Below are 15,756 nucleotides of genomic sequence, written 5' to 3' on the forward strand. Positions count from 1 at the left end.
CCTCATTTACTGAAGGACTTCTATGAATATCTGTCTCAGATCATATGCGTGTTGAAGAGCTTCATTCTCCTGTCCCATAGTAGGAGACACCCAGAGGTGTAAAGAGTACTGATGTATCCTACTCTAGTAAAAGTACTGTTACTGGATTGAAATTGTGCTCAAGTACAAGGGAGGCATACATAAAATACTGAAGTACAAGTAAAAAGCAGCTCAATTAAATACTACTCAAAGTAAAAGTTACTATTTTCTTTCGCCCTCCACATTTATTTTTGGTAATAAATCTTACCACAGTAAACATCTCATGTATAAACTTAAAAAATAAAGAGATGAACTATACAATTGGAACTTGATTTATTTTCCACAATGGCATCTGTATAAAATAAAGAACCGAGGCAATCACCTCTGAGGAAGACTGACAGTTGACAGTCGAAACATGTCAGGAGATAAAATTTCCTGAAAAACCTTGTCTGAATAACCAAAATCTTAATAAATATTACTTAGTAACAGTTGGATGTAGAAATGTAATGTATTACTTTACTTCCTTTAAAATGTACTTATGTAAAATTAAAATGACTATTTAGAAATATACTAAAAAAAAGTACATGTACCCATAAAAGCAACTCAAGTACAGTAACTTGAGTACTTGTAGTCCGTTACTTTCACCACTGACGACACCCCTACAACACTCACAACCTACTGATTTATTGATGATCCTCTTCAGCCTCTTGAGGGAAACACTCAGAGACGTCTCATTATAAAAAAGCCAAAATATTGGACTCAGGATCTCATAACATTTCCAGAGTGGGCGGAGCTGGAATGTGCAGCAGGGTCAGTTCAGGCTCAGAGTGCACGACAGGGGTCTGCTTGTCTTTTGACTCACATCACACTGCATCAACATCACACTGCTCACGCACACTGGGATCTCTGCAGGTTTAACAAAAGTTATTCTGTTTCATTTTTCTCTCCGCCTTGATTGCAGGCTGTAGGGACGTATCAAGTTTCTATTAATATGATGTGAAATAAAAAAAATATTATTAATGGTGGCTGTGCAAACCTGAGCATGGTCATTCATCCATGTTTTAAATCTTGTATAGCACATGAGTCAAACTCAAGGCCTGTGGGCTAGATCTGGCCCTTTAAAGCATTATATGTGACCCAAATAGTAGGTGATTCCATTTAAATGGAGCATATTAGCTGAAGCCAGATCTACCAATGTTTGTTATTGTAAATGTATGAACTAGTGTAAATGTTGCACTTTTTAAGGGCGAGTTAAGGCCCCTTAGTAGAGCTCTTCTTCTCTGTTTCATTGTAATAATAATAATAAAAATAATAATAATGGCCTTGATTTATATATAGAGACTCAAGGCACATTACAGAAACCATTATTCATCCACACCAGTCAGTCTTATCAGTCATACAGGGGGTGGTAAGCTACAATGTAGCCACAGCTGCCCTTTTGGCATATTGACAGAAGCGTGGCTGCCACTTCGCGCCTAGGGCCCCTTTAACCACCACCAGCATTCATGCACAATTCATACCCATTCATACGAGGTAATGTAGGTAAAGTGCAATGACTTGGCAATGACTTGGATAGAGCGGGATTTGAACCCCCAACCCTTCGGTTATTGGATGAAGGGTTGGGGGAAGAGAGAGAAGGACGAGGCACTGAATGCAGAAAAACATGATTCAGTATTATCAAGTCAGCCTGTCTTGGCCTTGGGCCTCACTCCCAGTGGCTTCGTCAATACTTATTATAAAGGTGACAAATCTCTTCCAGTTTATTGGTAAGCTAACAGCGACTCCAAGGGCTGTAAATACGTCCGTTTACAGACGAGCCCATGTCCGCTCTAGCGGTTAAGTTATGTTATGATTCAGTCCTGTTTATGCGGACTGTAAATCATAACTAGCTACATCAGAATTTGAATCTCTTCCCTTTTCTGAATCTTTTCCCAATCTAAAAAGCACATTTGTAAAAACAGTTGAGGATCCCTTAAAGCAGTTCTTTGTAGATGAAGAAGTCGAGTATTTCCTTTGGACTAAAGGGAGGACCGACCAACTTTTTGTACAGCAATCAGTGATGCATGATCCAAAACTAGAGTTTGAAACATTTCATTTTGTGACTCTATAAATAGATAATATATACTGTATGTTTTAGGGTCGTGGGAACAGACCAGATTATCTGAAAATGCACATACACATTGGGAAACATTTGGCATACTGCCTGCTCCTACAGAGAAATAAATGGTTGGATTCATCAAACCAGGGCATTTGCTGCCATTTCATGCTTCCGAGTTCATATATTTTCCAATCTAGTTAAGATACTTGGCCTTTAGCTTTTAGTCTTTCATATTAACCTCGCTGGCCTCATTATTCCAGCCAGCAGACGCAAGTGTGCGTCTTTAAAAGACTTTGAAAATGCATAATTAAAAACTTCCAGTCGGCTTTAAAATCGATCTCAGGAAGAGACCTCACTGATGCAGTATTACTTTATGTGTTGTTGCTGTGCCAAGTCTTGTCGCCAACATCAGTAACATCAAGCTGTCCACATTGTCACATTTGCTGTATATTCTGACTATATAAATATATATCTGTTTATCTTTTTTTTTGGCTTCAACCTGCTTGTAAAATTGATGACCATACACCTCAGTGCAACACTTTGTATTATTGTGTATTTGTGGTGAGATTGGACACTAAATACAAGGACATTTGCATCCTTTTGTGGTTTGTGTGCTTCTCCTTTTTGTTGCTGAATACAACACTATTTCAACATTTCCCTCATGGTTCTGCAGTCATGATGTCTGAAAACAAACACATTTCTTCAAAAATGTGACATTGTTGCATTGAGCCATCAAAGAACTGCTTATGTCTTCTTTTGGGCATTCATAGTTTGATGGGTGTTTAATTGTCAGATACAGCGATTCTTAAAAGATATGTAGACTAAAGGCTGCTGTTTTGGTTTTGGCAAAGGTTTTTGAAATATAAATTCAATGGAATATTTATTTAATCAGTTTGAAGAACTAAGTTATTCATTTTTAGAGGGGTACTAAACCCAAGTTAAAAAGAAAACTCAACTGGATTTGGATGAACTACGGCCGGGCCCGCGGAACGTACCACATTCCCGAGAAGTCCGGTAGCCCGGCCTAAAAAGCACTTTAAACTCACACCTGTGGAGATCGACATGTTCAACAAACTGTGACATAGTGATTCTTCAAGTGCTCCATTCACATAAATCCAACTGGTTTGATGAGTTTAAAGGCATCTGATGGTTGCCATGGTAGCGTAGACTTCCTTATTGAGTAGGAAGTCATGCGTGGATGATGGCTGATAGTGCCATCCAAATGCTGCTTCCACCAACATTTTCAAAGTCTTATGCTGTTTGAAATGTCACTCCATATTGTACACTACACACTCAATGAGTATATACTATCTACTATACACTATATACTATATACTATAAGTGTAGTTAGGTGCATTAGGATGATGAGCATTCCCACTGAAGTATACTTCCAAGTTTCCACCATAGACAACAACATAAGTGAACTCTGATTTGCGGGAATCTTGAAAATGGCGAATATAAGGCGAATATAAATATAAGGATGTTAGTGAGTATACAAAGTTTTCATATTTAGCTTTATGTCCATGATCTAAAGATTGGTTGTGCATCACTTTGACTAAAATTCTGGCATTTTTTTTTTCACATTTTCAGTTCATTAGAATTAAATAAATATAAATCAGGTATTATTTGAGAATGCATACCTGCTTTGTAAAAAATAGTTTAAAAGAGAGATTTCAAACTATGCTATTTGTATATGTACTTGAATAGCTTTAACTTGAGGACACTAGTGAACCTTGCACGATCCCTGACGCACCCACCCAGCATGTGTTATTAATACGCTGCAGGCTGACATCACCACAGCCTTTATCTCACGATGAGCTTTTGTTGCTCACTTTAAGAAAAAAGGGATTTCATGCTTTAGTCTTGTACACAAACCTAATCCTTGACATTTTGGTTTGATAGGAAATCATTATGTAATGTGATGATCAGTTTTGATGATATCTTCGTATATCGGCCTAAAGCGAGCCCCAGAGGCTGACATGATTCAGGTTTTATGTTTTGGTGGATCTTGGGTAAACATTCCCGCAGTTGTTTTTTTTTTTCTTGCTTCCTTGAATTAGAAGGGTGAAATGATGCTTTTACCTCAAGCAGGAGCACGCCCGCCCTTATAGCACATGACTGACAGAGGTGTAATTTGACTGTAACAACATTCCTTCACTGGTGCACCTGTAATTAATAAGTGGAAATGAAAATGCAGCTATTAACAGATGGCTGAGACTGCTGCTGGTCAGAGATCCTTTTAAAGGCTTATTCATGCCTTTGAACAAAACAGATTTTAATTGGCATTTGCGGTTTGAGCTGAGGATTCATTCAAATTAATCAAATGTTAAATTTAAGCAGAGGTGTACTGATATATACTACTAAAGTAGAAGTACTGTTATTTGGTTGAAATTAAGTAAATCATACATAAAAGTAGCTCAATTGAATAGTACTCAAAGTAAAAGTTACTAGTTACTTTCACCCCACACGTTTATTTTTGGTAATTAATCTTGCCACGGTTCCCTTGCATATAGTAAACATCTCATGTAACTTAACTTAATTTATTTGCATGAAGTTTAATCTGATTGGTCGGCTATGATGTGATGCATTTGATTGTTGTCTGGAATACTTGTACTCGTCGTTCTTTGGTTTTTCCGTTTTAAAACCAAATCAAAATAACAAATAAACAGTGTGGTGATTTTTTTTTTAATGATTTAAAAGCCAAACAGAAATACAGAAAAACCAAAAACCACATAAGCTGCATTTTTCTGTTTTTTTTTCTTAAACTTGTTCTGTTTGTGTGATATTTGGATATTTATGGGAAAATCAGAGTGAGAACTGAAGTCCGCTGCACCTTGGTCCCCAGGTCCTGGACCAGGTCTCTTTACACAATAGGACTATTTAGGATTTATTTCAGCAGTTTTCTGGTCCTGGTTATGTTTTCAAGCAGTCTGTGGATGTTTTAGCTCGTAAAAAGATGCTCACATTTATATTGTGTTTGGTGGTGTTACGGTCACATTAGTATCCAAATAAACTGGTGAACCGCTAGAAACGAGGAGCATCAGTAGTCATTACTTCACCTCTGGTTCCTTTAATCACATATTGTGTGTGCTTTTCGTAACATCCATTTTTTGTTTTGATTTATTTATGTATTAATAATGTTTCAATCCACCAGTTTATCAGTAATATGCTCCTTTTTTGTCCGGGAGCAAAAGTCCGCCCTGGCATTGTGCATCCTCACTAATTACTGATTTAGAAATACAAGTACCCATAAAAACAAGTAACGTGAGTACTCGTAATCCATTACTTTCACCTCTGAATTTAAGGCTGATAAAAATGGACTGAGCTTTGATTTCTAGAGAAACAGCTTCACTCTGATTCAAGCTTGAATAGCTCGTCTCCAGCCTCTGTTCTTCCTACACAAAGTTCACTTCTTCTGTTTGTGTAAATTCCCCCTATGATTTGTCTGTCAATCATATCATCGCTCACTCACAAGCCTCCCAGTATCTAACTAATGTAGCAGCAGGCATCTGACTACATAAACCTACAGGGTGTGGAGCTGGAAGGGGAAACATCTGATCTGATAAAGGTCTTCTCCCAGTAGTGCGTTCATCCCAGTGAGATCCCAGTACCTGTGTCATGTCATTAATATGAGACTTAGCTGTAGGGTGTGAACCAATGACACAGGGAGGGTGGTTTAATCACAGCCCGGAGCAGCCCCCTTAATGTCCTCTGAGGTTAGACACATCTGGTGAGAGGAGCTTTGAACTTTACACGTCTTTACATCTGATAGCTCAGGGCTTTATTGGATTCCATATTTAAATGCATTAGAACCTGATGAATTAGTTCATAACCACCATATTCTCTAGGATTCATTGTGCGTCTTTCATCGAGATTTCCCTCTGCATCTCTTTATTAGTTTAGCTCACTTACAATTTTGTGTGATTTTTTTTGAATACGTTGAGTTAATTTTTGAATATAAGATGCATAGTTAATATGGATGGGACGATATATATCGAGCAACAAGATACAGCGATATTAAAACGCCACGAGATATATTGTCGATTGTACGAGTGCTATTGTGAAGGGGGGATTGGAGGGGAGCATATCTTTCCATCCCTGTTACATGTTCCCAGGCGAGCGTGTCTTTTCACTTGCTTAATAAAAACACATTACACATGATATTTAAAATTTAGGGGTGGAACGTTATACAAAGTGCACAAGACCAGACGATATGGTATACGATCCTGGGCTCAAAAAAACAATACGAGACAATTTTTTGAAAAAAGACCAAAAAAAAGGTAAAAAATAACTGCTTTCATTTGACTTGATATGGACATGTTCTTTTTCCAACAATATTAGCATGTCTACATTTTCTGTCAACAATTGAGACCTTTGCACATTGACTTTGGCTCTGTTCGAAACGTCATACTAACATATTACTCATACTAAATCTGATGTTTACATTAGATAGTATAAGAAGATTGACTACACAAGAAGTATCTGGATGTATACTGTATGAGGACATTTTTTAAGTATGCACAAACTAGTCATTTTTAACAGTCCCATGATGCATTGCGAGCCGAATGTAAAATAGCCCTTTGATCGACATCAAGCTAAAAATCAAACACCCGCTTTTCAAAACAAAAGAATCTCTTCTTGTCTTTCTTTAGTTTTTTTTTTTAACCCTTCAGTAATCAACTTATAATGAAAAATTACTAAAATGTTTTGTTTTTAAATTTATTTATTTCCTGTAGTATATATAAGAACACCCAATGAAGATTATCTGTTGTTTTCAGGTTTTTCTTGTGTTTTTTGTAGAATCTGTTGAAAGAAATATTGTAATATTGAAATAAAAATCATCAAAGTGTTTTTCCTCTCATTTTGTCTGTTGCAGTAGATAGAAGTGGACCTAATACAGGTTATCTAATGTTTTCAGATCATCAAAGTGTTTTTTGGAAAAATTATTATATCAATATACATATAATAAAAAATGTAAAAAAGCATGTTTTTGCTAAATAAAAGTTGCAGTATGACCAAATGAAGACCATCAACTTCCGCAGTAAATTTGGTCACGTTGCTATGCTTGATCACGGACCTATTGAATATTGAATATTTATTGTTTCAGTAATTGCACTTTGTTGACGGTCCCTGCACAACGTCTCAGTGTCGGCTGCTCTTAGGAAACAATGACATGTCATGCATAATATGTTTTTATTAACAGAATATTTAATTGTGTGTGTTTCTGTTTTTTACCCACAGAGTGGTTTGTGTCACTGGGAGGTCTGAACAAGAAGTGAGTGATATTGTCCTGGTGGATGTAGGCCAGAGTGGAATGGGAATGTCAAAGGAGAGCTTCTCATACTTAGTGAGTATTCTCCACATACATTTACCCATCTGCTGATCTGTGACTTCCTCACTATTCTTCCTCTACACTCCTATTATTTGTTTCCCACTGGGCAAAGCCATGCCTAGTGTCTGTCAAGTGTTAACAGATGTGTTTTATGATTCCGAGGAATGTTGGTGTGTGGGAATCTTCTGTCATGTAGCACTTACTGTCAGCAAAAACAAATACGGCCATTGTTGGAATGTCCTTCTTGCACTGAACTCATCGTGATCTGATCAGGACCGGCTAGCCGACATTGTGTTAGCTGACCTCGACCCTCACGGCGTCTCATTGGAATTGGGATTTTTTTTCAGGCGGTGGAAATACCCACATCAGTCTTTTTTCTTTACACACAAAGACTTTTCCACCAGTCAGTGATAAAACTGTCCATCAAAGCTGTAACTTCTAAGAGCAGCTCTTCCTGTGATTCAGTCCATGGAGAGATCAAACCAATCTGAAATCATTTTTGATAATTAACGACGGGGGAAAAAAAAAACGAGTGAACAACAAACATTGCACTGTGCTCCTCTGGGAGATTCTCTCACACACTTTAATCCAACGCTGAGATGTTCAGTGTCAGGTATTTTCTCCAGAAGAAGAAGGAAAAACTGTTTTGGAGACAGGAAATACGCCTCCGCCACATCTCCTTCCTTAAACCCTCAGCCGGAAACATCTGCCTTCTTACGCCCTGTCTGACACACAAACACAATGGGTCCGTCCGAGCACTCTGAGGATGTGAATCCTGTCAGTGAGGATGAGGGGTTTCCCTCCAGGCGTAGGGGTAGTAAAGTTGGAAAACACGATACATAGATGGCATAATTATAATCATACTTGTAACTTCAAAATGATGTTGTGGTCGTAATCGTAATTAAATTGTAATTGAGTCCACATAATTGACTTTGTAATTGTAATTGCCATGAAAATTCTATAAAAATGTTAATTTAATGCAAAACTGGGGAACCATGTTAGTTCTATTTACACTTCTACACATATGTAGTTAACAATTATTAAAATATGTTTCATATCAACCTTTCCCACATTTTATCATTTAAAAAAATAATAATAAATTATTATTATAATTATTATATTATAAAAATAATAAAACCTATATTTTCATTAATTAGGAAGCCTAACAAGGTATCCAATATGATAGATATTTGTTATTAGTGTATTTTACAGCTGATTTAGGAGCTGTTATCATAAGAGATGCTAACAGCAAGCTAACACAAGAGGAAGGTTACCTTTTATTAGGATATTTATTTCAGGATCAGTAATTATGATTAGTTGTTATTGAACTTTAGTAATTGAGAACATAATTGTTATTTAATTTCTGAGGATACAAAATAATTGTAATTTCACTGTAATTTCACTGTATTCTTAATTGAATTATAATTGAACATGGGTAATTGCAAAATAAATGTGCGTGGATAAAAAACAGATAAATAAATAAACTTAAACATCTTAATTTTCTTCTTACGAAAGGATTTTAAGAAAAAAAAAACGGCGACAGGCTGCGTTGCCAGGTTGGGTGTACAGTTTCCAAAAGTAGAATTACCATGTGTGAGGTGCTTTAAACAAACACTGACACGTTGTTGGATTGAAAACAGTAAATAAACAGGAGACAGACATAAAAGACAGAAGCTGCTCATTCGTGGAGTTTTTAAATAGTTTATTTAGCGCTCTGTTGGTTAGTTTAAAGTGTTTTAAAAGCTAAATGAGCCTCTGTTTTGATTGTTTTGGGAGCACAAGCTACAAACCGTCTAGTATTGTGTGTTTATGTTGGAATATGTTATTTTAAAGGTTCTCTAAATGAAAACAGACGTTATTTAAGAATAAATGTGTACAGAAAAGAATAGTTTTGTGTAAAAAGTATTAAATACTGAAAAGAAGAGATTGTATTTTGGGGATTGATATTTTCAGGAAAGCAGATTTTGATTATCACTTACACAATATGGAGACGCTGGCTTTATCTGAGCTTTATGAAATCCTACAGCAGTGTTTTTCTACCTTGGGGTCGGGACCCCATGTGGGGTCGCCTGGAATTAAAATGGGGTTGCCTGAATTGTATCGTATTTGGTCAAAAATACAAACGTAGGTAAAAACTGATTATTTTATTTTATTTTTCAAATACACATCATACACAACATCAAAGAACTGTATCCTATACTTAAACTTTCTCAAAATTGAAAGTTATTCAAATAAAATTCAGCTTATAAAATATCTGAAAAAGGTTGGGAGTACAGTAAAATAAAACATCTTAAAGCATGCTTTTTGTGTTTTTTTAACATACAGTGTGACGCTCAACTCTCTTTTCTCTCAGATTCATGTCATGGATTTGCTATTTTTTTTTTTTTAGTATATATCATGGCTTTGTCGAATCCTACAAAATGTCCTCTTTGGTCTTATGGAAATGTTTTCCTACCTGTGCTTCACGCCCAAGGGCCTGTTAGCTTTAGCGGGGCCTTTAGCATACTGCAGCATGAGCTGTTTTTAGTTTCTTTAGTAATTTACTGTTATAGTCAGCAGATACCTCAGTCAATCTATTGAGATGAGGTATGTGAACATTAAAAGATGAGAAGATTCCCCATATAACGTCATTAAGAAACCCTTATGGAGCACAAATGCTGGAGGAGTAGGCTCGTCTTCAGTGAGTGATCATGTGGTGCCATTGATGTCTGATCCATCATGTTTTCCTCCACCTTCAGGAACCAAAGCTGCAGCTCATGGAGCCAAGGAAGGGCTCTCGCATGGGAGGAACCAGGGTTAATATCATGGGTGTGCACCTGGGCATTGGCTCACGGGTCAGAGTGACGGTCAACGACACGTTGGATTGCACCATCACAGAGTAAGTGCAACAGTTTTGTCTCTCTGTTAGTGGGCTTCACCTAAACAAACATTCTTCATCACTGAGCAGCTGTACTACGAAGCTGGTTATCAACACGTTAACTTAAGCCAGGTGTATCCAACTTGAATTAGTGCACATTCACATAAAAGGGGCGGAGATTGCAGCGTCTGACCAAACGCAAACATACATGGACAAACCTTGCAGAGCAACTTACGTCACCATGAGGAACAATTCTTTAAAATCCATAATTCAGGCTAAAAACAACAATGTTGCTGCAGAAAAAATGCAGGAAGGAAGCTGCTGACATTATTAATGTGTAAAAGTGTGAGATTGTATCAAATATGAATTTGTTGGATGATAAACGAACGACGATCTGATCATTTTCACTTCATTACAGCACATGCGTAATCCACCTTAATTTTACACACACTGGGATTAAAGACTTAAGTTAACCCTGTGAAAAGGACAGGTTGCATTCGCTATAGTCGGCCTATATCAGAAGGTGGACATTATTTGTATTTTATATAGCCTTTATTGGGTTCTCAACCTGTCTCACCCTGGGACCCACATTTTTCCATGGTCATTAAATCACAACCCACTTTTTTTTTTAGAATTCAACCAACCAAATTAAATTTTTCAAAAATAGGTGTTCAAAACACACACACACATATATAATCTTTTTTATAACATAAATTTATATATTTTCCAGCGCAACATGCATTTCATAGCAAACCTGTCAAAAGTAAAAATGATTTCAAAATAAAAGACAAGTCCAACATGAGAGACATTAAGTATTTATTAATTTTTGACTGACTGTCCTCGACCCACCAGTACAGAATCATTGGCCTGTATTATTTCACAGTGCCCTCCTCGCTGTGTGTATAGCAGCGCAACTTCTGTAAGTTCCTGTTGAGGCTGTCAACAGCGTGTGTGAATGAATGAAATCAGTCCACAGATGCATAGCGCACCCGACGCACGCAGCCTCAATCACCTGACATCAGCTGTAGAACAGTCCATCATATAAAGATCTATACCTTTCCTATAGGATGTCATTGTGTAAATGAAAGGATCGCATCAAACCGTAAATATTCTTTCTCTCCTGTCAGCTGTCAGATCAGATCCACGCAGTAACGTGTACAGAGAATGACGAAGGGAACTCATTGGTCAGGAGATGGTGCTTTTATACACGCTCGATTTTAGTCAAAAAACCTGTTCAGCATAAGTTTCCATGGTGATTATTAGTTATCGCGATAGGAGGAAATTCAGCTTTGTAGTACAGGCCCAAGATTACAAAGCAAGTCACATTTATTTGAATTGCACATTTCATGAACAAGGCCATTTTTATTTTTTGTATTTTTACCTTGTCTGCATAAGCCATCAAAGGTCAACAAGGCAATTCAATACGCTTTACATGATTAAAAGGTGCAACAGAAAATATTAAACAGTTGAAATATCAATGAAAACTTTAAAACAATAAAACAGAGTTAAAATCAATGATTAGAACATTAAATCAAAAATAAAATGTTTTTGTTTTATTAAATCTCCCTTTCATTGATAAACAGTAGAGCAGAAGAGCTTTTAACTCTAAAATTAACTAATTTATGAATATTGACCGTGCGTCTGAACTGATTTGGCTTCAGGACACAAAACTTTCCCTAAAAAACGTGATCCAAAAAACCAAAATGTGGTACCAATTTACTGCCGCCTATTGTTAGATGAGAATAACAATAATTAGTGGGATTGACCCACTTTTGGGACTCGACCCACCAATTGAGAACCGCTGTTTTATGACATTAATGTTTCGCAAAACAAACCAACTTCTTTTTACGTTAACAAAAGGATTTTAATTCATTTCATTTGTGGATTATTTAAAAGGGATGCACATGAATAGACAGACATGCTGTGAAGGAGCCAGAGTTAGCCAAAAGAGGCAAGTTTTCATCTAATGTCGCTGGTCAACCTAGAATATAAAAGGTATTAAAAATACAGAAGGAGAATACAACATGACAAAAGAGAACAGGTATGACAAATAACAATAATTACTGATGAAACAAAGCACTGTGCCTGGACTAAAACTCTCAGAATTTCCACACAGTAAATTACAACAGGAACACAGTTCAAACTAAATAGTTAATCCATACTTAACACAAGAGAAAAGTAGTTCTAAGTGGTCCGGGCTCTTTCCCAAGACGCAAGAGACAAATCTTAATCTCTCTCAAAAATAAAGTTCACGAAAAGATGACGCAGTTGTAACATGAGTCACGATCACACTATTAATCAAACCAGAATGATCCCATTCATATCACAAGCTCTTTATCTATGTTTTAGCTTTAAATGCTTGTGACTGACTGAAATGAGTCGTGACTCACTTATGAGTCCCGACTCACGAGTTGTGAACTTCTGCTTTGAGACGCACTCACAGTTTAACCTCAATCTGACTTTTCCTTTCATGTCAATCCAATTTTAGTTTAGAGAATTGAGCACCTCAATCTGACAGGAACACCTGGTCAGGCCTGAGATGCAACATCAACACCCAACAAGCTTTATTGCCATGAGATTGAATAGCCTGCAAGCTGCTAAAGTCAGCATTGCTGCTTTAGAGTGAGAAGCATGCATTTGTGAGTTTGTTTCCTCCCTAAGTCCAGAAATCATGCACAGCGCTTTAACTGTGTGTGTGTGTGCATGTGTGTTTGTGTTTGTGTATGGGAGCAGTGATAGACTTTCTGCCCTGAGTTGAAAAGGATCAGATGGGCAGTGAATCGATGGTTGTGAACATGATGCTTAGTTTGCATTTTACGTTTTTGTTTCCAGGAACACAGATGAAATGATCGAGTGCATCATGCCTCCAGCCTTACATACGTACACTGAGCCTGTGATCGTGTGCGTGGAGTTTGAAGACATTCCCTGTCAGGGCATCGAGCTGAGCACCACCTACACTTATGAGAAGAACCCAATCATCAGCTACATCCACCCCACAAAGAGCTTCCTCAGGTAGGGAGACCTCCACACCTGGGCCTGCCTGTATGTGTGTTTCTGCTTTTCTTTACACTATACCAGACATGAGCAACTGGCCCTCTGCCTAATTTTGTGCGGCCACCAAAACAAATCCCCCAAAATTTGGAATTCAAGAATTTGGAATATATATATATATATATATATAAAACTCCAAATTCATGCTAAAAGCACACAATATAACAACAAAAGCACACACAAAAAATGTTTTAATACACATAATGACTGCAAAAATACACAGAACAACAACGCATATACATAATTGCTCCAAAGAAACACAAAATGCCAAAAATAATTACACAAAATGACAGAAATATCCAGAAAACCACCACAGAAACTCAGAAAATAAATCTGAAATTGACAAGAACACTCAAAATGATTACAATAATACACATAATGACTGAACAAAAACACACAAAAATATTTTTGAATACATAAAATGACAGAAATATACAGAAAACAACAACAAAAATTCAAATAATGAATACAAAAATGTACAAATTGAGAACAGAAACTCTGAAATTGACAACAAGAACACAAAATAATTACAGTAGTACACATAATGACTCAAAAAAACCCCACATTATTCATTATTCAAAATGCTGACATAATTGTTGATTTCGTGGCCCATGGATCATTTTTGGCCCTCATTGTGATCAAAGTTGCCCAAAGTTTCTCTGAATATTACAGTGCAACATTTTTCATGACATCTGTGTCTATGTGTGTGTGTGTGTGTGTGTGTGTTTCACTGCAGAAGTCAAACTATTTTGCAATATTATCTCAAATTTTTTTTCCCATTTTGTTTCTCAGAGCATTTGCATCACTCTATGAATCCAACTTGCTTTGTCAAGGCACAAATGTGACTGTCTTCTTGTGTGTGTGTGTGTGTGTGTGTGTGTGCGTGTGTGTGTGTGTGTGTGTGTGTGTGCGTGTGCGTATGTGTGTGTGTTGCAGTGGTGGCAGGATCATTACAGTGACGGGCCAAGGTTTTGATCTGGTGCAGAATGTGAACATGAGATTGCTGGGGATTGGACAAACAGTGAGTTTGTGTTATGCCAAGTTTTCATTTTTGTTTTTACCTGATGAAAATATTTTTTTTGATAAATTGGGCACTTTGTCTTTTGGAAAATTACAGAACACATACACAATAAAAAAGAAAAACACTTTTACTTAAAGAAACCAAACCGAGAGTTTTTCTTCCATGCTCAACTTTTGAAACACTATATACGTCTATGTCTTCTCCAGCGATGTGTGGTCCTCTCCTCTTCCACAATCACGTGCCCGTCCCCGTCGTCAAGCCTGTCCCAGCTCACCTCAGTGCAATTCTTCCTGAACGATGTCCTCTACAGGACAGACGGCTCGTCATCCTCGGACAGTGAGCCTGAGGACGAGGACGGAGAACCTCAGAAAGATCACTTTTATCTGGAGTATGTGGAAGACCCTCAGTTCTTCACCGCCAACAAGGAGAAGCTGATCAAACATCATTCAGGGGAACCACTGACGCTCATTATCAATGTAAGTGACTCTGCTGATGCTGAATACACACACATGCACACACACACACACACACACACTGATTCTTTGTGTATGGGATGGACAGTAATCCCCTGTTTGTCAAGGGAGTTACGTTCCGGTGAAGGCACAAAAGGTAATAATCCATAAAAAGCATTTATTTTACATGTTAAGCCTAAAAAAAAACTCAGACAAGCTTAAAACTGCTTGAGGCTATACAGGTATATATATTTTTTCAGATAAACACATAGTTTAGGCCTCATAGATCAATAAATCGAAAAACATTTGCTCAAAAAAATAGATAATGGTTGAAATTGACGCTCGAAAGTTTCTTTTAATCCCCACTGTACACACTCTCTTAATGACATGGTCGGGAAAGTTTTGTGCATTGCATTGTGGGATGTGGAGTCCCATAGACAGATGCTAAAGTGTTTTTACTGGTATCATGATTTCTGACGTTTACCCATAAAAATTCTGCCAAAGAGACTTTTCAACACATTTCTGCTGTTGGATGTTTATTTTGGGATTTACCCGGAATAATCCAAATCCGTCGTAAATTCAGTGTCTGGCAGAGTGAGGTGATATCACAGGGATTACTGGGAACAAACTACAACAGAAATGGGGTCAACCCAATCACTGTCCTCCATGTCTGGCTAAGAAACACAAAAAATCACATTAAGAATGAAGGAAAAACACTTCTACACATCCGTCCACGGGACTCAACATCCCACAATGCAGTGTGCAAAACTTTTCCGACAATGTCTATAAGAGAGGGGAGATCAAAAGTGACTTTCGAGCCACAATTTTAACCTTTTGCATCTATTTCTTTCTAGTAAATTATCTTTGATTTATTGATCTATGAGGCGTTTGTCTGTGTTTGAAATGTCACACTCCGTACTATACACT

At 37.2% G+C, this 15,756-nt stretch overlaps 1 protein-coding gene across 1 annotated transcript in view; it reads left to right on the forward strand.

The window, feature by feature from the left end:
* plxnd1 (plexin D1) overlaps window positions 1-15,756 on the forward strand; it is a 172,160-nt gene that overhangs the window by 82,573 nt on the left and 73,831 nt on the right. The window contains exons 14-18 of the mRNA XM_028454162.1: window positions 7,358-7,463; window positions 10,187-10,326; window positions 13,138-13,317; window positions 14,293-14,377; window positions 14,584-14,853. Of these exons, the coding sequence (XP_028309963.1) occupies window positions 7,358-7,463; window positions 10,187-10,326; window positions 13,138-13,317; window positions 14,293-14,377; window positions 14,584-14,853 (781 nt within the window). The remainder of the gene's footprint in view (window positions 1-7,357; window positions 7,464-10,186; window positions 10,327-13,137; window positions 13,318-14,292; window positions 14,378-14,583; window positions 14,854-15,756) is intronic.

The sequence above is a fragment of the Gouania willdenowi genome, chromosome 7 (genome assembly GCF_900634775.1).
Source record: "Gouania willdenowi chromosome 7, fGouWil2.1, whole genome shotgun sequence".
Lineage (NCBI taxonomy): Eukaryota > Metazoa > Chordata > Actinopteri > Blenniiformes > Gobiesocidae > Gouania > Gouania willdenowi.